The sequence below is a fragment of the Oncorhynchus nerka genome, linkage group LG21, assembly GCF_034236695.1.
Source record: "Oncorhynchus nerka isolate Pitt River linkage group LG21, Oner_Uvic_2.0, whole genome shotgun sequence".
In the NCBI taxonomy this organism is placed as follows: domain Eukaryota; kingdom Metazoa; phylum Chordata; class Actinopteri; order Salmoniformes; family Salmonidae; genus Oncorhynchus; species Oncorhynchus nerka.
In genome coordinates this window covers 27,979,596-28,003,645 of record NC_088416.1, presented here as the reverse complement: position 1 = coordinate 28,003,645, position 24,050 = coordinate 27,979,596, and the positions used below count along the sequence as shown (strand labels likewise).

Genomic DNA, 24,050 nt, shown 5'->3' with positions numbered 1-24,050 from the left:
TCTATAGAATATCATACATGTCTCCTCCAGGACCCTCTCAGAAACAAGATAGGTCACCTCACCTCAAGGGATTTATCCTTCCCACACATTTCCAAACTGATAAAGAGGAGAAAAAAATTCCTCTTTCCATACCTCACTGTGCTCCGTACATTACCGCTCATAAAATATGGATGTTCCTCTCAGTTATGTGACTGTTGCACTGTACCCTGTGATTTATCACCTTATAAGAGGCCTGCGGTGAAATAGCACAGTTACAAATAGAAATCAAACTGGATGGACATCAGAAATAGAGGAAGGACTAAAAACAAACAAAATATATATTATAAAATAAAATAAAGATGTAAAGAAATTGTAAAATAGATTGTGTCTGTAAAATGTGAATAGTATGTATAAGCCGGCAGTAGAATCCAAAGTGTTATTGTTTATTAGTTTACTCCAATCAGGGGAGGGGTGGTAGGGTTTGTGGGGAATAATAAAGGTATATTCTTTAAAAAAGTGTGTATATGTATGTATTCACATATGTATGTGTATATTTGAATATATATTAATGTTTATGTATATATACACTACCGTTCAAAAGTTTGGGGTCACTTAGAAATGTTCTTGTTTTTGAAAGAAAAGCTTTTTTTTTGGCCCAATAAAATAACATCAAATTGATCAGAAATACAGTGTAGACATTGTTAAAACGTCTTCGGGCTGAAATCCCGTTAACGGGATCGATATGACAACAGCCAGTGAAAGTGCAGGGCGCCAAATTCAAAACAACATAAATCTCATAATTAAAATTCCTCAAACATACAAGTATCTTATACCATTTTAAATGTAATCTTGTTGTTAATCCCAACACAGTGTCCGATTTCAAATAGGCTGTACAGCGAAAGCACCACAAACGATTATGTTAGGTCAGCACCTATTCACAGAAAAACACAACCATTTTTCCAGCCAAAGAGAGGAGTCCCAAAAAGCAAAAATAGAGATAAAATTCATCACTAACCTTTGATGATCTTCATCAGATGACACTCATAGGACTTCATGTTATACAATACATGTATGTTTTGTTTGATAAAGTTCATATTTATATAAAAAATCTCAGTATACATTGGACGCGTTATGTTCAGTAGTTCCAAAAACATCCGGTCATTTTGCAGAGAACCACATCAATTGACAGGAATACTCATCCTAAATATTGATGAAAATACAAGTGTTATACATGGAATTAAATATATACTTCTCCTTAATGCAACTGCTGTGTCAGATTTTACAAAAACGCTTTACCGAAAAAGCGAACCATGCTATAATCTGAGAACGGCATTCAGAGAACAAATACATATATCCGCCATGTTGGAGTCAACAGAAGTCAGAAATAACATTATAAATATTAACTTACCTTTGATGATCTTCATCAGAATGCACTCACAGGAATCCCAGTTCCACAATAAATGTTTGATTTGTTCAATAATGTCCATTTGGTAAACAAATCAAAACTCACGAAGCGCGTTCACTAGTTGCAGACGAAATGTCAAAAAGTTCCGTTACAGACCGTAGAAACTTGTCAAACAATGTATGGAATCAATCTTTAGGATGTTTTTAACATAAATCTTCAATCATTTTCCAACCGGAGAATTCTTTTGTCTTCAGAAAAGCAAAGGAACGGGAGATACCTCTCATGTGAAATGCGCGTGACCAGCGCAGTGACTGCTGGCAGACCTCTGACTCAATCCTCTCTCATTCGGCCCCACTTCACAGTAGAAGCCTCAAACAAGTTTCTAAAGACAGTTGACATCTAGGGGAAACCTTAGGAAGTGCAACATGACCAATATTCCACTGTATCTTTGATAGGGGCTGAGTTGAAAATCGACCAACCTCAGATTTCCCACTTCCTGGTTGGATTTTTTCTCAGGTTTTTGCCTGCTATATGAGTTCTGTTTTACTCACAGACATCATTCAAACAGTTTTAGAAACTTTTTGTTTTCTATCCAAATATACTAATAATATGCATATATTAGCAACTGGGACTGAGGAGCAGGTAGTTTACTCTGGGCACCTCTGGGCACCTTATTCATCCAAGCTACTCAATACTGCCCCCCAGCCATAAGAAGTTATTAATGTTGTAAATTAATATTGTAGCTGGAAAGGGCATAATTCTAATGGAATATCTACATAGGTGTACCATTTTGAGCCTGTAATCGAACCCATAAATGATGATGCTCCAGATAATCAACTAGTCTAAAGAAGGCCAGTTTTATAGCTTTTTTAATTAGGACAACATTTTTCAGCTGTGCTAACATAATTGCAAAAGGGTTTTCTAATGATCAATTAGCCTTTTAAAATTAAAAACTTGGATTAGCTAACACAACATACCATTGGAACACAGGACTGATGGTTTCTGATAATGGGCCTCTGTACACCTATGTAGATATTCTATTAAACAAAATCTGCCGTTTCGAGCTACAATAGTCATTTAAAACATTAACAATGTCTACACTGTACTTCTAATCAATTTGATGTTATTTTAATGGACACATTTTTTTTGACCCCAAACTTTTGAACGGTAGTGTGTTTATATATATGGGTATGTATGGATATGGATATATTTACCCCAAAAATATATGGGGGTTTGGAAATGATGCAGACAATTACATTGATGGAAGCAACAATCTGTCCGCAATATTAAGCTGATCCACCCCGTAAAAAAATATAAAATAAAAAGAGGCCTGTTGTCAGCTCACTGGTAGACTCAGACCTAATCCTCCATATCTGTCTGTCTGTCTGTCTGTCTGTCTGTCTGTCTGTCTGTCTGTCTGTCTGTCTGTCTGTCTGTCTGTCTGTCTGTCTGTCTGTCTGTCTGTCTGTCTGTCTGTCTGTCTGTTCTGGTTTCCAGGGAGACGCGGGTCCGTCTGGAGCTCCAGGAAAGAGTGGCCCCGCTGGGCTCCGAGGCTTCAGAGGGAGCAGGGGCAGCCCTGGAGCCATGGTAACGAGCTAACACACCCACCTCAAATCTCCTGACCTTCACCTTACTAACATATTACATTCTGCACTGATGTAAAGTACTACTGTATTGTATAGCGCCCAGTGTTTTCTATGAAAATCACTGAAGGCCAGTTTCCTGGCTTTTTATAGAGATTCTCCATTGACCATGCTGCTTTTTAGTCCAAGAGTGGGCTTCATCTGGGTCTGGGAAACTGACCCTAAGTCCTTTACTTGAATTAACTGATGGTGGACCATCTGATAACTGTATACTCTGACAGTGGGATGGAAACTGATTGGTTGGAGTTCCTGTGATGAAGGCTCTGATTGGTTCATCTCTGTGTGCTTGCCTCTCTCTAGGGCATTGCTGGACTGAAAGGAGGAGAAGGACCCACCGGTCTGTCAGGAGCAGGGGTAAATTGGATTTCATCATGTAGCAATTGTTTAATTCCCATTTTCCCCATGCTACCCCCCTAATCTCCACCTCCATCCCCAATCCTGGTCCGTATGTGGTCTATAGCCAACAAGGACCTGTAGAGTGGGAGGCTGCTACCATGAAGATCATAACCAGTGTACTAAATGAAAGAGTGAATCATGTGACGTTGTCCTCTTACCTTTCTGTTCCCCCTGTCGTGTTGTTATCCAGGGAGCCACTGGGGAGAAAGGGCCTTCTGGAGCGGCTGGTGCTATTGGTCAGCCTGGACGCTCCGGTGGGGTCGGCCCTGGAGGACCAATGGGAGAAAAGGGCGAGCCAGTAAGAACCTTCGATCATTTCCTTATTCGTTTTTTTTCTTATGCAACGCCAGTGTTAATTTATAAATGGACAGACGAACATCACTACTCATTACTGAGAAATAAACAGCATGTGTGGGTTCCTCTGTACTGTATGTGTCATAATCAGTGTTTACGTGCGGGCGAGTGCGCGTGTGTGTGTGTCTGCATGTTCCACTCTCTCTGCGTTATCTATTAATCAATATGTCATTGTGCAATATGAGACTAGAATAATGGCTGTGGTTAGACTAACGGTGTTTCCTCATCCATCTGTTCCCAAGGGAGAGAAGGGGCCCATCGGGCCGGCTGGACAGGACGGGGCACAGGGGCCTGTGGGGCTGCCTGGTGCTGCTGGCCCCGTTGGGCCTCCAGGAGAGGATGGAGACAAGGTACTTACACCTGTACACAGGTACAGCACAGTAGGTACCATGCCACTGTAGAGGGACAACTTAGGAGAATCCAACTCCTGGCCCTTAAGGCCTGAAGCACTGCTGTGGTTTTCTATTGCTAGTCAATTGATCTATTGTCCTTATTGGCCATGGAGTCCACTCACCTAGTGGCCTTGATGTTGTGTGGGGGTGAGGTGTATGCGTTACTGGGTGTGTTTCTTTATCTCTGCAACGTGTGTGTGTGTGTGTGTGTGTGTGTGTGTGTGTGTGTGTGTGTGTGTGTGTGTGTGTGTGTGTGTGTGTGTGTGTGTGTGTGTGTGTGTGTGTGTGTTGTCTACAGGGCGAGACAGGAGGACCAGGCCAGAAAGGCAGTAAAGGAGACAAAGGAGAATCTGTGAGTCTTCATCTGGCAGGATATCAACCACAACACTGTCTTTTAGCCTCACAAGCCACAGAATTATACACCTGACAGGATATGACATCACCAGACACAGTACTACCAGAGAGAGGGAGGGGAAGATCCTATCTCTGGCCCAAATCTGCCCATGTTAAGCAAATCCTTAATTATTATGTAGGTGAAGAGTTTTTGTGTGGGGGGCAATGAAAGTTTTGAATTTAGTCAAGATTAACATAAATTGCTATTTTGATACGTGAGGCTTATTTGATCTAATAGAAGTTTCATAATGCTTCGGTTGTTACGAGTGTGCTGTTATAAGTGTGACGCATGTGACATCCCAGCAACTTTGAGAAAAAAACCTTTATCAGAGTTGTCCCTGTTGAAATTCGAGAACAGACTGTTCACATTCATGAAACTATGATCTTACTCTCCGCTGAATACAGGTGGCTGATGTCAACATTCCTCATCTAATATTCAAACAAGTATTATTATTATTATTATTATTTGTATATATTATTTTTATTGAATATTATAACATAAAATCTACCTGCAGTGAAGCCGCTCAACATTTACATTACATTCAGTCATCTAACCGTTTCCCGTCTAGAGGATCAACCTCCGCTCTGTGGACAACGAATCCCATTGTTAGAGCGGAGACACAAGCTTCCCCTCTTTATGTCCAGTATCTCTGGTACTACTCACCTGGCAGGATATGACATCGCAAGCCATAGTACTACACACCTGACAGGATATGACATCACCAGCCACAGTACTAACCAATCTTAACAATATAGCCAGGTGGCCACTCTAACAATACGTCCTCAAAGATTGAAGGAAGGCGAGATCAGGTGGGACCATTCTAGCCAATGAGAGGGCAGATACGAGTGTGAACAACAGCTACAACTAAGTTGTTTTTCTCAAATTTGCCGAAATGCCAAATGCATCCACTTATATCAGTACATTTGTAACAGCCTAAACATTACGAAACTTCTATTAGATCAAATAAGCCTCACATAATTCGACACTCCCATACAAAAAGAACTTAACTCATGCGAATGGATTTTGGGCACTTCGCCTCTTCCGCTCTGGTACTACATACCTAGCAGGATATGACATCACCAGCCACAGTTCTACACACCTGACAGGATATGACATCACTAGAAAAATAACGAAGTCAAATCGTGATGTCAGTAATCTTCAGGTCGGAAAGATTCCAACTTGGAAATCCGCCATGGATGACCGTTCAAAGTTATTTCTCCAGGCCAGAGCTAGTTTTTCCCAGAGTTCCCAGTTGTCTTGAACGCACTGAAATCAGAGGTTTCCGAGTTCCCAGTTCACAGTTGTTTTGAATGCGGCATACACACCTGACAGGATATGACATCACCAGTCAACTTATTACACACCTGACAGGATATGACATCCCCAATCACAGCATTAAGCACCGGCCAGTATCCTCCCCGTCACCAGCTACTATCACTAGGATAATTCAAATGAATGACTCAATAAATGAGAAAGGGTTTATAATTGAGCGTTGAGGTAATTATGTGCAGTTATAATTAACTGTACAATATATTACTGTATGTGAGCTGGTATACTCAGCTTTAGGCATTATAAGCCTTTCTTCATGGTCTAGTTAGCATGCACTGTGCATCTTCATGTACTTTATCTTATCCTAGCCCTGGCAGCTCTATCAAACTATTCAAAATACTGTCTAACACCTTCAGAAGCCAAGCAATCACAAACAGCTACCATCAACAGCTGCAATTTCACAGTAGTTGTGTTTTTTGAGCTCCCGACACAGCAGTGTTTTCCTGCAGTGTATGATTGATATGCAGTAAACTGTCAACAGCATCTCTGTTTCTCCGTCTCTTCTCCAGGGCCCTTCAGGACCTATTGGAATCCAGGGACCTGTCGGCCATCCGGGGTTACTGGTACGTCTATTCAATGTATCTGTCTTTATTGTGTGTTTGTGTGTACTGTATGTGTGTACAGCACTGACCTCTGTGTGTGTTTGTGTGTACTGTATGTGTGTACAGCACTGACCTCTGTGTGTGTTTCAGGGTGTGGACGGGGAGCCGGGGCTGAGGGGCCAGCAGGGCATGTACGGGCCGAAGGGAGACGAGGGAGCGAGAGGCCACAAGGGGGCCACAGGACCCACAGGACTTCAGGTGAGGAGACGAGACACCCCTCTGTTGGACTGTACCATCCATCTCTCTATTCCAGCACATAGCTGACAGTAGGACTGTACCATCCATCTCTCTACTCCAGCACATAGCTGACAGGTGGACTGTACCATCCATCTCTCTACTCCAGCATATAGCTGACAGGTGGACTGTACCATCCATCTCTCTACTCCAGCACATAGCTGACAAGTGGACTGTACCATCCATCTCTCTACTCCAGCACATAGCTGACAGGTGGACTGTACCATCCATATCTCTACTCCAGCACATAGCTGACAGGTGGACTGTACCATCCATCTCTCTACTCCAGCACATAGCTGACAAGTGGACTGTACCATCCATCTCTCTACTCCAGCACATAGCTGACAAGTGGACTGTAACATCCATCTCTCTACTCCAGCACATAGCTGACAGGTGGACTGTACCATCCATCTCTCTACTCCAGCATATAGCTGACAGGTGGACTGTACCATCCATCTCTCTACTCCAGCATATAGCTGACAGGTGGACTGTACCATCCATCTCTCTACTCCAGCATATAGCTGACAGGTGGACTGTACCATTCATCTCTCTACTCCAGCATATAGCTGACAGGTGGACTGTACCATCCATCTCTCTACTCCAGCACATAGCTGACAAGTGGACTGTACCATCCATCTCTCTACTCCAGCACATAGCTGACAAGTGGACTGTACCATCCATCTCTCTACTCCAGCACATAGCTGACAAGTGGACTGTACCATCCATCTCTCTACTCCAGCACATAGCTGACAAGTGGACTGTACCATCCATCTCTCTACTCCAGCACATAGCTGACAGGTGGACTGTACCATCCATCTCTCTACTCCAGCATATAGCTGACAGGTGGACTGTACCATCCATCTCTCTACTCCAGCATATAGCTGACAGGTGGACTGTACCATCCATCTCTCTACTCCAGCATATAGCTGACAGGTGGACTGTACCATCCATCTCTCTACTCCAGCATATAGCTGACAAGTGGACTGTACCATCCATCTCTCTACTCCAGCACATAGCTGACAGGTGGACTGTACCATCCATCTCTCTACTCCAGCACATAGCTGACAGGTGGACTGTACCATCCATCTCTCTACTCCAGCATATAGCTGACAGGTGGACTGTACCATCCATCTCTCTACTCCAGCACATAGCTGACAAGTGGACTGTACCATCCATCTCTCTACTCCAGCACATAGCTGACAGGTGGACTGTACCATCCATCTCTCTACTCCAGCATATAGCTGACAGGTGGACTGTATACTCTCTTATCAACAGCACCTACTACTGCACCTCTAACCATACTCTGTCTTTACAGGGCATGCCAGGACTCCCAGGAGAGAAAGGAGACAGTGGACACGTGGGCACGATGGTGAGTACTGGACATACCATTGGACGATGACATCATTTCCCTATATCCTATTGTTGACCTGGCAGCCTCACTGGACTCTCCCACCAAAGATCATTCCTTAAGTATGTCTCTCATCTTCATTGTGGTATAAAGCCTAACTAAAGTACAGCCCTGCTTGGAGGCAGTGTCTAGAGTCTGGCTCCATGTAGAGTGACTGGAGCGTAACAGCCATGACACGTCCAGCTACACACCCAGAGAGGACTAGGGCTTTGTGTCTAAATGTAACAAGGAGTCCCTCTGAAGAGAGAGAGAGAGAGGGAGAAAAGTCGAAGAGTCAGTGGAGTGAAGGAGGGAGAGAGAAAGCGAGGGATAGGGATGGAGAGAGAGAGAGAGAGATAGAGAGAGAGAGCGAGAGGGCGGTGGTTTGAGAAGGAAGACGGCAGCGTGACAGCTGCTAATCAGATTAGCCGGAGCCGGGCCTGTCTAATGAGCATCTTCCTTCTATTGTGACAGTCATTTCAGAACGCCACAGACCGTGAACACATGCTAAGCAAGAATCTACACACACAGCCAGCGCCACAGCACACTCAGCCTGATTAGGGAGAGGGGAAGGAAGCGTCAAAAACAGAACAAAAAAACAAAAGAGGGAACAAAAAGGGAGAGAAGGAGAGGATGAGAGGTAACAAAATATAAGGGGGGATAGAGAGAGAGGGATGTGAGAGAGAGAGGGCAAGGAGGAAAGAGATCTCACTGGGAAAGCCTCATCCATGTGAATGCTGTGGTTCACAGGATTGCAGCTTCTAATGCCCGCGTAGCTCTCCAGTAGCAGGATTATAGGATATGTGCTTACTGTAGTGGATGTGGTAGTATGTCTGGAGTGTCTGGAGTATGTCTGTCTGTTTTAGTGCTGTGTGTACAGACTCTCACTGTATTGGGATTTCAGTGTTTGTGAAGCACAGCTAACCATTAACTCTGGGCTGGAAGGGAGCAGTCAGTGCAGTTAAGATGGATAGCTTGTTGTCCATGTAGAGGTGCACAGAGGGGTGGAATCCCATCACACTGACTGAGTGTCAGTGAGTGCTCTCATTTCCCCTGTAGCCTGATCATGTGTTCTTGGAGAGAACTAGAGGTTCCTCTTAGAGAGAGAGAGAGAGAGAGAGAGAGAGAGAGAAGGGGATAGAGGGAGGGAGAGAGAGATGAAGGGAGAGAAAGAGAGGGAGATACTGTACAGAGAGAGGGGGTGAAAGACCGGAAGAGAGAGAGGGAGATAGAGACAGAGAGCCAGGGAGAGAGTGAGAGGGAGGGAGAAGGAGAAAGAGAGAGAACCTTTCTGTGTGTCATTGAGGGTAATGGCTTGTCCTCGTGGTGTCTTCATCATGTCAGTGAGGTAATGATCATAGAGGCTGGTTCTGTTCTGGGGATATGTTGCACCAGCCACCAGGCCCTCAGCCACCAGGCCCTCACTGAATGACTAGCATGCACAGTCACTGTACCCAGGGAGGAGCTGCCTGGTGGTCACACAGTCTACTTCCTTTGGGATAGAGGTGTGTGTGTGTTTGTGTCTGCGTGTGCTGATGCATGTATGTGCTGTCTCAAGCCAATGGCTAATGATTTATTTTCTCCTCAGGGCCCTCCAGGACAACATGGCCCCAGAGGCCCCCAGGGGTCCATTGGTGGAGAGGTACAGTATATTTCTGGCCTTATCTGACCACATTTCTGTGCACTGGGTTTGCTGCAGTATTGGATTGGTTTATGTTGCAAGACGGTATACTATTTTGCGCATCTCTCACTCAAATCTACACTACCGACTATCAGAACACACCCACCAATAGGGTTGTTACTTCACACACGGCACACACACTCCTCTACCCTCTGCCCCTCTCCCTCTCCCAGACCCTCTGCCGGTTTGGAGCTGTGAATTATTAAGTGGTATTAGAATGTAATCCCTCAGAGGGAGTTATATTTACCGCTCTATAAATCATTAAGGAGTATTAAACAATCATCCCTCAGAGGGAGTTATATTTACCTCTATAAATCATTAAGGAGTATTAAACAATCATCCCTCAGAGGGAGTTATATTTACCTCTATAAATCATTAAGGAGGATTAGACAATCATCCCTCAGAGGGAGTTATATTTACCTCTATAAATCATTAAGGAGTATTAGACAATCATCCCTGAGAGGGAGTTATATTTACCTCAATAAATCATTAAGGAGTATTAGACAATCATCCCTCAGTGGGAGTTATATTTACCTCAATAAATCATTAAGGAGTATTAAACAATCATCCCTCAGAGGGAGTTATATTTACCTCTATAAATCATTAAGGAGTATTAAACAATCATCCCTCAGAGGGAGTTATATTTACCTCTATAAATCATTAAGGAGTATTAGACAATCATCCCTCAGAGGGAGTTATATTTACCTCTATAAATCATTAAGGAGTATTAGACAATCATCCCTGAGAGGGAGTTATATTTACCTCAATAAATCATTAAGGAGTATTAGACAATCATCCCTCAGTGGGAGTTATATTTACCTCTATAAATCATTAAGGAGTATTAGTCAATCATCCCTCAGAGGGAGTTATATTTACCTCTATAAATCATTAAGGAGTATTAGACAATCATCCCTCAGTGGGAGTTATATTTACCTCAATAAATCATTAAGGAGTATTAAACAATCATCCCTCAGAGGGAGTTATATTTACCTCTATAAATCATTAAGGAGTATTAAACAATCATCCCTCAGAGGGAGTTATATTTACCTCTATAAATCATTAAGGAGTATTAGACAATCATCCCTCAGAGGGAGTTATATTTACCTCTATAAATCATTAAGGAGTATTAGACAATCATCCCTGAGAGGGAGTTATATTTACCTCAATAAATCATTAAGGAGTATTAGACAATCATCCCTCAGTGGGAGTTATATTTACCTCTATAAATCATTAAGGAGTTTTAGACAATCATCCCTCAGTGGAGTTATATTTACCTCTATAAATCATTAAGGAGTATTAGACAATCATCCCTCAGTGGGAGTTATATTTACCTCTATAAATCATTAAGGAGTATTAGTCAATCATCCCTCAGAGGGAGTTATATTTACCTCTATAAATCATTAAGGAGTATTAGACAATCATCCCTCAGTGGGAGTTATATTTACCTCTATAAATCATTAAGGAGTATTAGTCAATCATCCCTCAGAGGGAGTTATATTTACCTCTATAAATCATTAAGGAGTATTAGACAATCATCCCTCAGTTGGAGTTATATTTACCTCTATAAATCATTAAGGAGTTTTAGACAATCATCCCTCAGTGGGAGTTATATTTACCTCTATAAATCATTAAGGAGTATTAGTCAATCATCCCTCAGAGGGAGTTATATTTACCTCTATAAATCATTAAGGAGTATTAGACAATCATCCCTCAGTGGGAGTTATATTTACCTCTATAAATCATTAAGGAGTATTAGTCAATCATCCCTCAGAGGGAGTTATATTTACCTCTATAAATCATTAAGGAGTATTAGACAATCATCCCTCAGTGGGAGTTATATTTACCTCTATAAATCATTAAGGAGTATTAGACAATCATCCCTCACTGGGAGTTATATTTACCTCTATAAATCATTAAGGAGTTTTAGACAATCATCCCTCAGTGGGAGTTATATTTACCTCTATAAATCATTAAGGAGTATTAGACAATCATCCCTGGGAGGGAGTTATATTTACCTCTATAAATCATTAAGGAGTATTAGTCAATCATCCCTCAGTGGGAGTTATATTTACCTCTATAAATCATTAAGGAGTATTAGACAATCATCCCTCAGTGGGAGTTATATTTACCTCTATAAATCATTAAGGAGTATTAGACAATCATCCCTCAGAGGGAGTTATATTTACCTCTATAAATCATTAAGGAGTATTAGACAATCATCCCTCAGTGGGAGTTATATTTACCTCTATAAATCATTAAGGAGTATTAGACAATCATCCCTGGGAGGGAGTTATATTTACCTCTATAAATCATTAAGGAGTATTAGACAATCATCCCTGGGAGGGAGTTATATTTACCTCTATAAATCATTAAGGAGTATTAGTCAATCATCCCTGGGAGGGAGTTATATTTACCTCTATAAATCATTAAGGAGTTTTAGACAATCATCCCTCAGTGGGAGTTATATTTACCGCTCTATAAATCATTAAGGAGTATTAGACAATCATCCCTGGGAGGGAGTTATATTTACCTCTATAAATCATTAAGGAGTATTAGACAATCATCCCTCAGTGGGAGTTATATTTACCTCTATAAATCATTAAGGAGTATTAGACAATCATCCCTCAGTGGGAGTTATATTTACCTCTATAAATCATTAAGGAGTATTAGACAATCATCCCTGAGAGGAAGTTATATTTACCTCTATTAATGGCCAACCTCTCAACATCTCACACCAATCAATTATTCACGAGAGAGAGAGATGGGAAGATGTCACTCCACACACACACACACACACATAGTCAAAAATCAAATCAAATCAAAATGTATTGGTCACATAGACATATTTAGCAGATGTTATTGTGGGTGTAGTGAAATGCTTATATGGATTCAGTGATACGGATTCAGATCGTCACATCAGACCTGGGTACAACTTTCATTTGATAGACCACATACTTTATTTGAGCATTTGCCCGGAGTGCTAGATGGTTTGTACTTTTGGGACTATCCCATTGGTACTAGTTTCCTATCCAAGCTCAATCAAGCACTATTTGAAAGATGTTGAATACCATTTGAACCCAGGTCGGATTCATATGGCGCCATGGAAATAGAACGGTGTAGAGATGGAGCGATCCATAAATGGATTGATGCAGGTGATGTTGTGAGAGAGAAATGGATAAAGAGAAGCTTTGAGTCTTTGTGGGAAATAGAAGAGCTGGCTTGCACTGCAGGCAGGATAGTCTTCTACTCACTCACACGCTCCAATTTGTGCACTCTACCAAAGAGAGAGATGCTTTCACTGTTTTTCTCTCGAGACAGCCAGCACACACTTCCACATTGACACACACCGACGCAGAGAGACTGACTCCACACTCTGTTACTCAGATCGCATCAACAGAGGAAACTCACACACACAGACAACAGTCAATATTTTCTCCTAGTGATGATGGTGCAGCTGTTGTCTTAGCACCCTGACAGAGAACAACAAACACACAAAACAACCTCATCACAAGAAACCTGTAGATTAAATATTTATTATTTCACTCCTCCTGTCAGTGTGTTAGTTCGAGTGGTTCTGTTGTGTTGTAACAGGGCACTGCTGGCCAGCCTGGTGGAGTGGGCCAGCCTGGGATCGTTGGAGAGAAGGGGGAGGATGGAGAGGCTGGGGACCCGGGACCAGTTGGAGACACTGGTGCCGCTGTAAGTCATCTTTCTCTCATCCTCTACTTCACTGCCTCTCTCTCTCCCTCTCTCCCTCTCTCTCTCTCTCTCTCTCTCCCTCTCTCTCTCTCTCTCTCTCTCTCTCTCTCCCTCCCTCCCTCCCTATCTCTCTCTCTCTCTCTCTCCCTCCTCCTCTCCCTCCCCCCCCCCTCTCTCTCTCTCTCTCTCTCTCTCTCTCTCTCTCTGTCTCAACCACTAACTATATGATTGTATGGTGTCCCCAGGGTGGTAAAGGGGAGCTGGGGGAGAAGGGTGACTCTGGTTCCTCCGGAGCAGCAGGACCTGCAGGAGTCAGAGGCATGCCAGGGGAGGACGGACCCAAAGGAAACCCTGTGAGTAGATCTCTATGTAGGCCACTCATCTGCTAGTCACTCGTCCTTTAGGCCACTCATCCTCTACCAACTGGTTCTTGAGTGGGTGGCAGACCAATGCATTAGATTAATCTCAAGCGATGCTGCTGTATCTAACAGTCATTGCTAACTGACCACTCCCGGTCCTCTGTAGGGGCCCCTTGGGTTCCCCGGAGATTCTGGACCCCCTGGAGAAGCAGGAATCAATGTGAGTACAACACCCGTAGAACCAAGTAATAAAACAGGCAGTAGATGACTGATTCTTCTGTTCCTCCTCTAAATGTGTGTTTCCGGTTGGAACAGGGAGTTGACGGTGGACCGGGAGCAAAGGGAGACAACGGTGATCCTGGGAAAGCCGTAAGTACAGTACAGCATTTACATCACACAGGAATTCATACGAACAGCATAAACATGTGTTACGGTGTATATTCTCTGAGCTCATTCTTCCCTGTGTCTTTTAGACTGTGTGTGGTTGTTGCCTTTTAGACTGTGTGTGGTTGTTGCCTTTTAGACTGTGTGTGGTTGTTGTCTTTGAGACTGTGTGTGGTTGTTGTGTGTTTCAACTCTGACCCTTTGTTCTGCTGTCCTCAGGGACCCCCAGGAGCCTCTGGAGAACCGGGCCCTTCCGGGCCCCCCGGGAGAAGGGTGAGTGTAGATGTGTGTGTGTGTGTGTGTGAGAGAGAGAGAGAGAGAGAGAGAGAGAGAGAGAGAGAGTTTGTGGGGCTTGCGTGCATGCCTTTATTGTTGTATATTTCTACAGACTCGGATATCTTCAGGGATTTTATTGACCTCTATCTGTTTTAGAAGAACAAAAGCAGTGTAAGGCTTTTAAGCACTCGGGTATTGTCCCCAGCAGCTGAAACTCTGTCCTCGTGTTCCCCCACCTCTCTCTGTTTCTCTCTCTCTCTCTCTCTCTCTCTCTCTCTCTCTCTCTCTCTCTCTCGCTCACCAGGGCCACTTGGGAGCTGCTGGAAAAGAAGGGAAACAAGGAATGAAGGGAGCAAAGGTAAAGATGTGTGGAACACTCAACAACACTCAACTCATTCATGAAATATGAAGAAAATATATCCCCAAAAAGAAAATGCCACTACACTGTACACCACACATATCAGTTTTACTCCATTTTGTTTTCCTCAGCACCATGTCATTCTGTTCCTCTCTCTCCTTCCTTTAGGGGACCAATGGGGTTGAGGGTCTGGTGGGGAAGAAAGGGCCAGTGGGGCCCCAGGGACATTCAGGGATGCCTGGCCCGGAGGGCCTCCGAGGGATCCCAGGCCCTGGGGTGAGTCCCCCTCTCCTTTCCTCTCTTTACTCTAACTCAAACAGACATCTCCCTTTACTGTAGCCTGTGGCTTTGCTGCTCCCCTCATCATGTCTCCCTAATTAGTTTAGTATAATCTGTCATTGGTTTACTATCAACATGCATGGTGCATCTCAGTACAACCAGCAACAAGGCTTGGGGACATGTTGTCACATGACCTTCAGTAACCCCAGTCAATGCTGGAGCCCTTCACTAATTCATTAACCCCTATTTGTGTTTTCATTTGCAGGGTGAACAAGGGTTAAATGGCCCCCCAGGCCAGACGGGACCCCCTGGACCCATGGTAAGATCCCCATGCATATTACATGTTCATATGTCAACCTACTGTACTGTTATTGCCTCTCTTCCACATAACATATGGTAGGTAGCCTTGATAGGGTCAATTCCAGTGATATGTCAATTATATTTTTTCACCCATGTGTAACCATGTAGTAAATGTGATCCTGTGTTGTTCCCAGGGACCCCAGGACTGCCAGGTTTGAAAGGAGACCCGGGCAGGAAGGGAGATAAAGGTCACGGTGGTCTGATCGGTCTGATCGGACCTCCAGGAGAGCTGGGAGAGAAGGGAGACAGAGGCCTGCCCGGAAATCAGGGCACACAAGGAACCAAAGGAGACGGGGGTAAGGGTGGCCTCCCTGGCCCCACCGGCCCCCCAGGACCCCCTGGACTTTCTGTAAGTTCCCCCTCCTCCTCCCTCCCCCCACCCCACTCAACTCTTCATAGTTGGCTTTGCTTTACTCTGATATGACTTTTCCTATTTCAAAATGACCTCTCCTCCCCTGTTAGGGTGCAGTTGGTGAGAGAGGATCCAAAGGAGACCTGGTGAGTCCAGTCATCTGACTGTAGCTCCACATTTTCATTCCTCTCCTTACACACCAGCCTATAGCTAGCAGCTGGCAGAAGCGTATGCTGCCAGACAAGCGGCTATCTCGCCTTGCCAAATGAACCATCGCTCAGCCTAATTTTCTACATTGTGCTTTTTAAAAGTATTTTGGCCTTAAAAGTGAGCCCATACAGTGATGTGTTGTTCCTGTGGGTACAGTGTATTTTAATAGGATATAGTGGTGCGGTGTGATGTTGTGAAAAGTACCATAGTGTGTCATGTAGAGAGCAGGGGCTTTGGCCACAGACTGCTGATGCACAGAGCTGGATGATCCTATAAACCCTAGAACCATATCTGCCAGGATCAAAGAGGGATTTGGCAAACTAGTGTGAGAATCGCTCCAGGTGACCGGAGGATTGATGCAGGATTTTGTTCCACTCTTTTCTTCAGGGCGCCATCGGACCCCAAGGAGACACTGGCCCCGCCGGATCCCCCGGACCCCCTGTAAGTCCTCCATGCACCCACCTCCCCACCTCCACACTTCTCATCCACCCCACCTTTCTCTTTCTGTTTCTCTCCGTCCCCTCTGTTCCGTCCCATCGCCTGTTGTTGTTCAACCACACACACCTCCACGCCTCTCCTTCCCCCTCACAATTCTCTTTTTGTTCTGCCTCTCCCAGTCACTGTTGTTTCTTGTCTTCTCTCTTCCACTTGTGTTCCTTCCCTCCAGGGTCCGCCTGCCACCATGGTCCAGCCGCTGCCTATCAGAGATCACGAGGGCCGGAGGAAGAGGAAGAGGCACTCTAGGATGGTGCAAGGAGGCTCAGCTCCCTACGAGGAGGCAGAGATGAAGATGGATCTGGAGCAGGAGGTGTTCCTGCAGGCAGACCAGCCCATGCTGGAGGAGGCAGAGATGAAGATGGATCTGGAGCAGAAGGTGTTCCTGCAGGCAGACCAGCCCATGCTGGAGGAGGCAGAGGGCATGGAGGAGGTGTTTGCCTCCCTCACCTCTATGAAGACAGAGGTGGAGCTGATGAGGAAGCCCCTGGGGACCTTTGAGAGCCCCGCCCGCACCTGCAAGGAGCTCATGATGATCCAGCATGGCTACAGAGACGGTCAGCACATCACCTCATCACCCTCGTATCACACAGATCTCCCCTCAGCACCCTGCATTGACACTCATATTGAACATGTACGGTGCCTATAGAAAATCTACACCCCCTTGAACTTTTGCTTACCAAAAAGACCTAAAATCTAAAAATCTATGGCAACACTTGAAAATGGCTTTCTAGCCATGACCCCCAACAGAGTTGAAAGAGCTTGAAGCAGTTTGAAAAGAATAATGGGCAAATATTGCACAATCCAGGTGTGTAAAGCTTTTCTGAGACTTACCCAATAAGACTAAGAGCTGTAATCGCTGCCAAATGTGTTTATAACATGTATTGATTCTGAAGGGTGAATATTTATCTAATCAAGGTATATTAGTGTTTTCTTTTTCATTATTCTTTAAAAAATATATATCAATAATTGTTCTTCCACTTTGACATGACAGAATATTGTGTGTAGATCGTTGGCAAAAAATGACAATAAATCCATTTGAATCCCACTTTGTAACACAATGTGAAGAAATCCAAGGGGGATGTAGACTTTCTATAGGCCCTGTATTTGATTGAGTCAATAAGCCACCAAATCCTCCAATAGCCAGGATAGTTACCTGTTACATCAGACATACTCTACGATTTCATGTCTTCCCCTTTCACTTGCCTGATCTGCTGTCCCGGATGAAATGACACCGCTGTCTCCGTCTCCGTACCTGTCCCAGGTGACTACTGGATCGACCCCAACCAGGGATGTCACAGGGACTCCATCAAGGTCTTCTGTAACTTCACCGCTGAGGGAGACACCTGTCTCTACCCTGACAAGAGGTTTGAAACTGTGAGTCTCAAACTACCTTGATGTCTGCTCAACCTAACTAGAACGTTGTAGTAGTAGTGTACAGTACATATTAATTGGCCTCAGATCAACTGGTGTCTTACAGATGCACTATCTTGATTTGACTCTATTTATCACAGCAGGAAAATAATCCTGCAGCAACAGGATATGTGAATTATTATGTGGATTATAATTCGAATACATTTTTTAGGCGTTGATACATTTTCTGTTACATTTTTCTTCATGTCAAATCCATTTTAAAGTGGAAATCACAAACCTTTAAAAAGCCCTTTAAAACCTTTAATACACGACAATTGATATTTCCCGCTGTGCAGGAACATTCTCCGCAACAACAGAGTGATCAAATTAAGATACCAGATCTGCACATCCTCAGAAGCCTGTGTTACAGAGGCTCCTTGTTTCCTTCTCTATTCCTGTGAACAGGTGAAGCTAGCAGCCTGGAACAAAGAGAAACCAGGGAGCTGGTTCAGCCAATACAGGAAAGGCAAACAGGTACTGACCACTTTCAACTGCTGCCGTTCATTTAAATGTTTCCAAACACCAGGTAGATTATATTCATTTCAAGGGAGTGCGTTTGAATAATAATCATGTGTATAATCGAGTAGATGTGCATGTGTGTGAGCATGTGCGTGATTGAACCTACTGTCCAATAGAGTGTTGATGTATGTATGTGCCCATGTATGATACCTGTGTCTTCTGCCTGCAGTAGTGAGTGAGTCACACAGAGCCTCTGGCAGCAGTGGGCTCTCATTGAAGAGCATTCAGAGCTTTGAGCACTGGTCTTTCATGTGCACCTGACCAGACATCTCTTAACACAGAAAGATAATCACTTCTCTCCCAGTCCAATCCCTTTCACTGACTCTTTCACACCCACGTCATTGTGTCCTTTTCTCTCTCTCTCTCTCTCTCTCTCTCTCTCTCTCTCTCTCTCTCTCTCTCTCTTTCTCTCTCTCTCTTTCTCTCTATTTCTTCCTCTCTCACTAACTCTCTTTTTCTCCCCGACTCTCTTATTCTGACTCTAGCTGAATTACTGTGACCTTTGTCCCCTCCTCTCCTCTTACATTATTAATGAAATACGGGTTGAGATTTCTAAGAGAGAGAAAAGGTTCATGGTAATACAATTGGTTCTAGCCTTCCTTCCTCTGTTCACCAGGATGGATATAGTGGTCTGTAACCAGCATTAACTCTGTCAGCCTGGTTTTGTGCCAGATTTAACTCTGTCAGCTTGGTTTTGTGCCAGATTTAACTCTGTCAGCTTGGTTTTTTGCCAGCATTAACTCTGTCAGCCTGGTTTTCCTGCCCAGGTTATTTGGTAATGGAAAAACTCCTGGCCCTAGCCATTATAGATTGGATGTACGGTTGAAGTCAGAAGTTTACATACACCTTAGCCAAATACATTTAAACTCAGTTTTTCACAATTCCTGACATGTAATCCTCTGTTAAAATCTCTGTTTTAGGTCAGTTAAGATCACCATTTTATTTAAAGAATGTGAAATGTCACAATAATAGTAGAGAGAATGATTTATTTAAGCTTTTATTTATTTCATCACATTCCCAGTGGGTCAGAAGTTTACATACACTCAATTAGTATTTGGTAGCATTGCCTTTAAATTGTTTAACTTGGGTCAAACATTTTGGTTAGCCTTCCACAAGCTTCCCACAATAAATTGGGTGAATTTTAGTCCATTCCTCCTGACAGAGCTGGTGTAACTGAGTCAGGTTTACAGGCGTCCTTGCTCCCACACGCTTTTTCAGTTCTGCCCAGAAATGTTCTATAGGATTGAGGTCAGGGAATGGGATGGCCACTCCAATACCTTGACTTTGTTGTCCTTAAGCCATTTTGCCACAACTTTGTAAGTATGCTTGGGGTCATTGTCCATTTGGAAGACCCATTTGCGACCAAGCTTTAACTTCCTGACTGATGTCTTGAAATGTTGCTTCAATATATACACATCATTTTCCTTCCTCATGATGCCATCTATTTTGTGAAGTGCACCAGTCTCTCCTGCAGCAAAGCACCCCCACAACATGATACTGCCACCTCCATGCTTCACAGTTCGCATGGTGTTCTTCGGCTTGCAAGCTTCCCCCTTTTTCCTCCAAACATAACGATGGTCATTATGGCCAAACAGTTATATTTTTGTTTCATCAGGCCAGAGGACATTTTTCCAAAAAGTACAATCTTTGTTCCCATGTGCAGTTGCCAACCGTAGCTTTTTTATGGCGGTTTTGGAGCAGTAGCTTCTTCCTTGTTGAGCCGCCTTTCAGGTCATGTCGAGATATAGGACTCGTTTTGCCGTGGATAATAGATACTTTTGTACCTGTTTCCTCCAGCATCTTCACAAGGTCCTTTGCTGTTGTTCTGGGATTGATTTGCACTTTTCGCATCAAAGTACATTCATCTCTAGGAGACAGAATGCGTCTCCTTCCTGAGCGGTATGACGGCTGCGTGGTCCCATGGTGTTTGTACTATTCGCACTATTGTACAGATGAACGTGGTACCTTCAGGCATTGGGAAATTGCTCCCAAGAATGAACCAGACTTGTGGAGGTCTACAATGTTTTTTTTGAGGTCTTGGCTGATTTCTTTTGATTTTCCCATGATGTCAAGCAAAGAGGCACTGAGTTTGAAGGTAGGCCTTGAAATACATCCACAGGTACACCTCCAATTGACTCAAATTATGTCAATTAGCCTATCAGAAGCTTCTAAAGCCATGACATAATTTTCTGGAATTTTTCATGCTGTTTAAAGGCTGTCAACTTGGTGTATGTAAACTTCTGGCCCACTGGAATTGTGATACAGTGGATTTTAAGTGAAATAATCTGTCTGTAAACAATTGTTGGAAAAATTACTTGTGTCATGCACAAAGTAGATGTCCTAAATGACTTGCCAAAATTATAGCTTGTTAACAAGAAATATGTGGAGTGGTTGAAAAACGAGTTATAATGACTCCAACCTAAGTGTATGTAAACTTCCGACTACAACTGTATATAGTGCTTTACCAGATGCTCTACTACCAATGCATTGGCACTGCTATTTGTTTCTGGACATTCAATATGTGACTGACATGGTCATTGAGAGTTGTTTCTTTCCCCTGGTCCAGTTCTCATGCAGTGACTCTGATGGGAGCCTGGTTGCTTCAAGTGGTCTATATTAATATGTGGTTCATATCTGGTCTAGTTCTCATTCAATTACCCTGATAATGTCTCTGATGTACTGTGTGCCTCTGGTCCAGTTCCAGTACAATGACTCTGATATGTTGTGTGTCTCTGGTCCAGTTCCAGTACAATGACTCTGATATGTTGTGTGTCTCTGGTCCAGTTCCAGTACAATGACTCTGATATGTTGTGTGTCTCTGGTCCAGTTCCAGTACAATGACTCTGATATGCTGTGTGTCTCTGGTCCAGCTACAGTACAATGACTCTGATCCAGTTCCAGTACAATGACTCTGATATGTTGTGTGTCTCTGTTCCAGTACAATGACTCTGATATGCTGTGTGTCTCTGGTCCAGTTCCAGTACAATGACTCTGATATGTTGTGTGTCTCTGGTCCAGTTCCAGTACAATGACTCTGATATGTTGTGTGTCTCTGGTCCAGTTCCAGTACAATGACTCTGATATGCTGTGTGTCTCTGGTCCAGCTACAGTACAATGACTCTGATATGCTGTGTGTCTCTGGTCCAGCTACAGTACAATGACTCTGATATGCTGTGTGTCTCTGGTCCAGCTACAGTACAATGACTCTGATATGCTGTGTGTCTCTGGTCCAGCTACAGTACAATGACTCTGATATGCTGTGTGTCTCTGGTCCAGCTACAGTACAATGACTCTGATATGCTGTGTGTCTCTGGTCCAGCTACAGTACAATGACTCTGATATGCTGTGTGTCTCTGGTCCAGCTACAGTACAGTGACTCTGATATGCTGTGTGTCTCTGGTCCAGTTCCAGTACAGTGACTCTGATATGCTGTGTGTCTCTGGTCCAGTTCCAGTACAATGACTCTGATATGTTGTGTGTCTCTGGTCCAGTTCCAGTACAATGACTCTGATATGCTGTGTGTCTCTGGTCCAGTTCCAGTACAATGACTCTGATATGTTGTGTGTCTCTGGTCCAGTTTCAGTACAATGACTCTGATATGTTGTGTGTCTCTGGTCCAGTTCAAGTACAATGACTCTGATATGTTGTGTGTCTCTGGTCCAGTTACAGTACAGTGACTCTGATATGCTGTGTGTCTCTGGTCCAGTACATTGACTCTGACATGTTGTGTGTCTCTGGTACAGTTCCAGTACAATGACTCTGATCCAGTTCCAGTACAATGACTCTGATATGTTGTGTGTCTCTGGTCCAGCTACAGTACAGTGACTCTGATATGTTGTGTGTCTCTGGTCCAGTTCCAGTACAATGACTCTGATATGTTGTGTGTCTCTGGTCCAGTTCCAGTACAATGACTCTGATATGTTGTGTGTCTCTGGTCCAGTTCCAGTACAATGACTCTGATATGCTGTGTGTCTCTGGTCCAGTTCCAGTACAATGACTCTGATATGTTGTGTGTCTCTGTTCCAGTACAATGACTCTGATATGCTGTGTGTCTCTGGTCCAGTTCCAGTACAATGACTCTGATATGTTGTGTGTCTCTGGTCCAGTTCCAGTACAATGACTCTGATATGCTGTGTGTCTCTGGTCCAGTTCCAGTACAATGACTCTGATATGCTGTGTGTCTCTGGTCCAGTTCCAGTACAATGACTCTGATATGCTGTGTGTCTTTGGTCCAGCTACAGTACAGTGACTCTGATGGGAACCCGGTCCACGTGGTCCAGCTGACCTTCCTGAAACTGCTGAGTGCCACGGCCAGACAGACCTTCACATACTCCTGCCAGAACTCTGCCGGCTGGTTCGACAGCGCCACCCGCAGCCACCAGCACGCCATACGCTTCCTGGGAAGCAACGACGAGGAGATGAGCCAGGCCAACAGCCCCTTCATCCAGGCAACACACGACGGATGCCAGGTAGGTGACATGCAGAGACAAAGGAAAATGAATGAATTAATGTAATTGGTGCTAATGTTTTGACCAATGCTAATGTTTTGACCAATGCTAATGTTTTGATCAATGCTAATGTTTTGATCAATGCTAATGTTTTGATCAATGCTAATGTTTTGACCAATGCTAATGTTTTGATCAATGCTAATGTTTTGACCAATGCTAATGTTTTGACCAATGCTAATGTTTTGATCAATGCTAATGTTTTGACCAATGCTAATGTTTTGACCAATGCTAATGTTTTGACCAATGCTAATGTTTTGACCAATGCTAATGATTTGACCAATGCTAATGTTTTGACCAATGCTAATGTTTTGAACAATGCTAATGTTTTGACTAATGTTTTGTCAGCTGCTGTTTGATTCGATAAGGCCATGCGGTTGGTCACAATCAGTTCATCATATGATATCTGAGGATGGCATAGATAGGATCGAAGTTAGAATGAGAGTTAGCGAGTTAGCAGGCACAGTGTATCCTCAACTCTGCTGTCTCTTTCTTTGTCTCTGGTGTAGTTCCGTAAGGGACAGGAGCGGACAGTCCTGGAGATCGACTCCCCCAGAGCAGAGCTACTGCCAGTCATAGACGTGGCCCCCTCAGACTTTGGAAGCAGCAACCAAAAGTTTGGCTTCCACGTGGGACCAGTATGTTACAATGGTTAACTAACGTTGTATCGACCAACTAAGGAATGACCGGAATTGACCTACACAACAACTTACCAATGAAAGAAACTGGACTTCACACTGTTGTTTCCACACGCAATATTTATTATTATATGTCTGTATATGTGGTGGGTTTCTGGCATATGTTATATGACTCTCAACAACCAATGGGACACGAGGTTTCCTTGTTTCTGCGACAATAACAACCAATGGCGAGTAGAGGAGCAGAGGCAAGGAGGAACAAAGCACATTTATCAAAGGGACTTCATCCAATTAGATATATTTAATGTGTAGTGGTTTTTCTTTATCGTCATTCTTTTCATCGCTCACCTTTTGAGTGTGCTGTAATTAGATCCGCTAGAAGTAGTCTCTTGTTCCCCTTGACAACA

The 24,050-nt window shown here is 43.7% G+C and overlaps 1 protein-coding gene across 1 annotated transcript in view; it reads left to right on the top strand.

Moving 5' to 3' along the window:
• col5a3a (collagen, type V, alpha 3a) overlaps window positions 1-24,050 on the top strand; it is a 102,500-nt gene that overhangs the window by 77,314 nt on the left and 1,136 nt on the right. The window contains exons 40-65 of the mRNA XM_065006505.1: window positions 2,882-2,971; window positions 3,328-3,381; window positions 3,614-3,721; window positions 4,020-4,127; window positions 4,468-4,521; window positions 6,402-6,455; window positions 6,585-6,692; window positions 8,044-8,097; window positions 9,704-9,757; window positions 13,388-13,495; window positions 13,741-13,848; window positions 14,021-14,074; window positions 14,170-14,223; window positions 14,458-14,511; window positions 14,819-14,872; window positions 15,041-15,148; window positions 15,417-15,470; window position 15,565; window positions 15,646-15,860; window positions 15,974-16,009; window positions 16,461-16,514; window positions 16,741-17,125; window positions 17,833-17,945; window positions 18,387-18,455; window positions 22,736-22,969; window positions 23,515-24,050. The exon at window positions 23,515-24,050 is cut by the window's right edge and continues 1,136 nt beyond it. Coding sequence (XP_064862577.1) covers window positions 2,882-2,971; window positions 3,328-3,381; window positions 3,614-3,721; window positions 4,020-4,127; window positions 4,468-4,521; window positions 6,402-6,455; window positions 6,585-6,692; window positions 8,044-8,097; window positions 9,704-9,757; window positions 13,388-13,495; window positions 13,741-13,848; window positions 14,021-14,074; window positions 14,170-14,223; window positions 14,458-14,511; window positions 14,819-14,872; window positions 15,041-15,148; window positions 15,417-15,470; window position 15,565; window positions 15,646-15,860; window positions 15,974-16,009; window positions 16,461-16,514; window positions 16,741-17,125; window positions 17,833-17,945; window positions 18,387-18,455; window positions 22,736-22,969; window positions 23,515-23,661 — 2,532 coding nt within the window. The 3' untranslated portion in view covers window positions 23,662-24,050. The remainder of the gene's footprint in view (window positions 1-2,881; window positions 2,972-3,327; window positions 3,382-3,613; window positions 3,722-4,019; window positions 4,128-4,467; window positions 4,522-6,401; window positions 6,456-6,584; window positions 6,693-8,043; window positions 8,098-9,703; window positions 9,758-13,387; window positions 13,496-13,740; window positions 13,849-14,020; window positions 14,075-14,169; window positions 14,224-14,457; window positions 14,512-14,818; window positions 14,873-15,040; window positions 15,149-15,416; window positions 15,471-15,564; window positions 15,566-15,645; window positions 15,861-15,973; window positions 16,010-16,460; window positions 16,515-16,740; window positions 17,126-17,832; window positions 17,946-18,386; window positions 18,456-22,735; window positions 22,970-23,514) is intronic.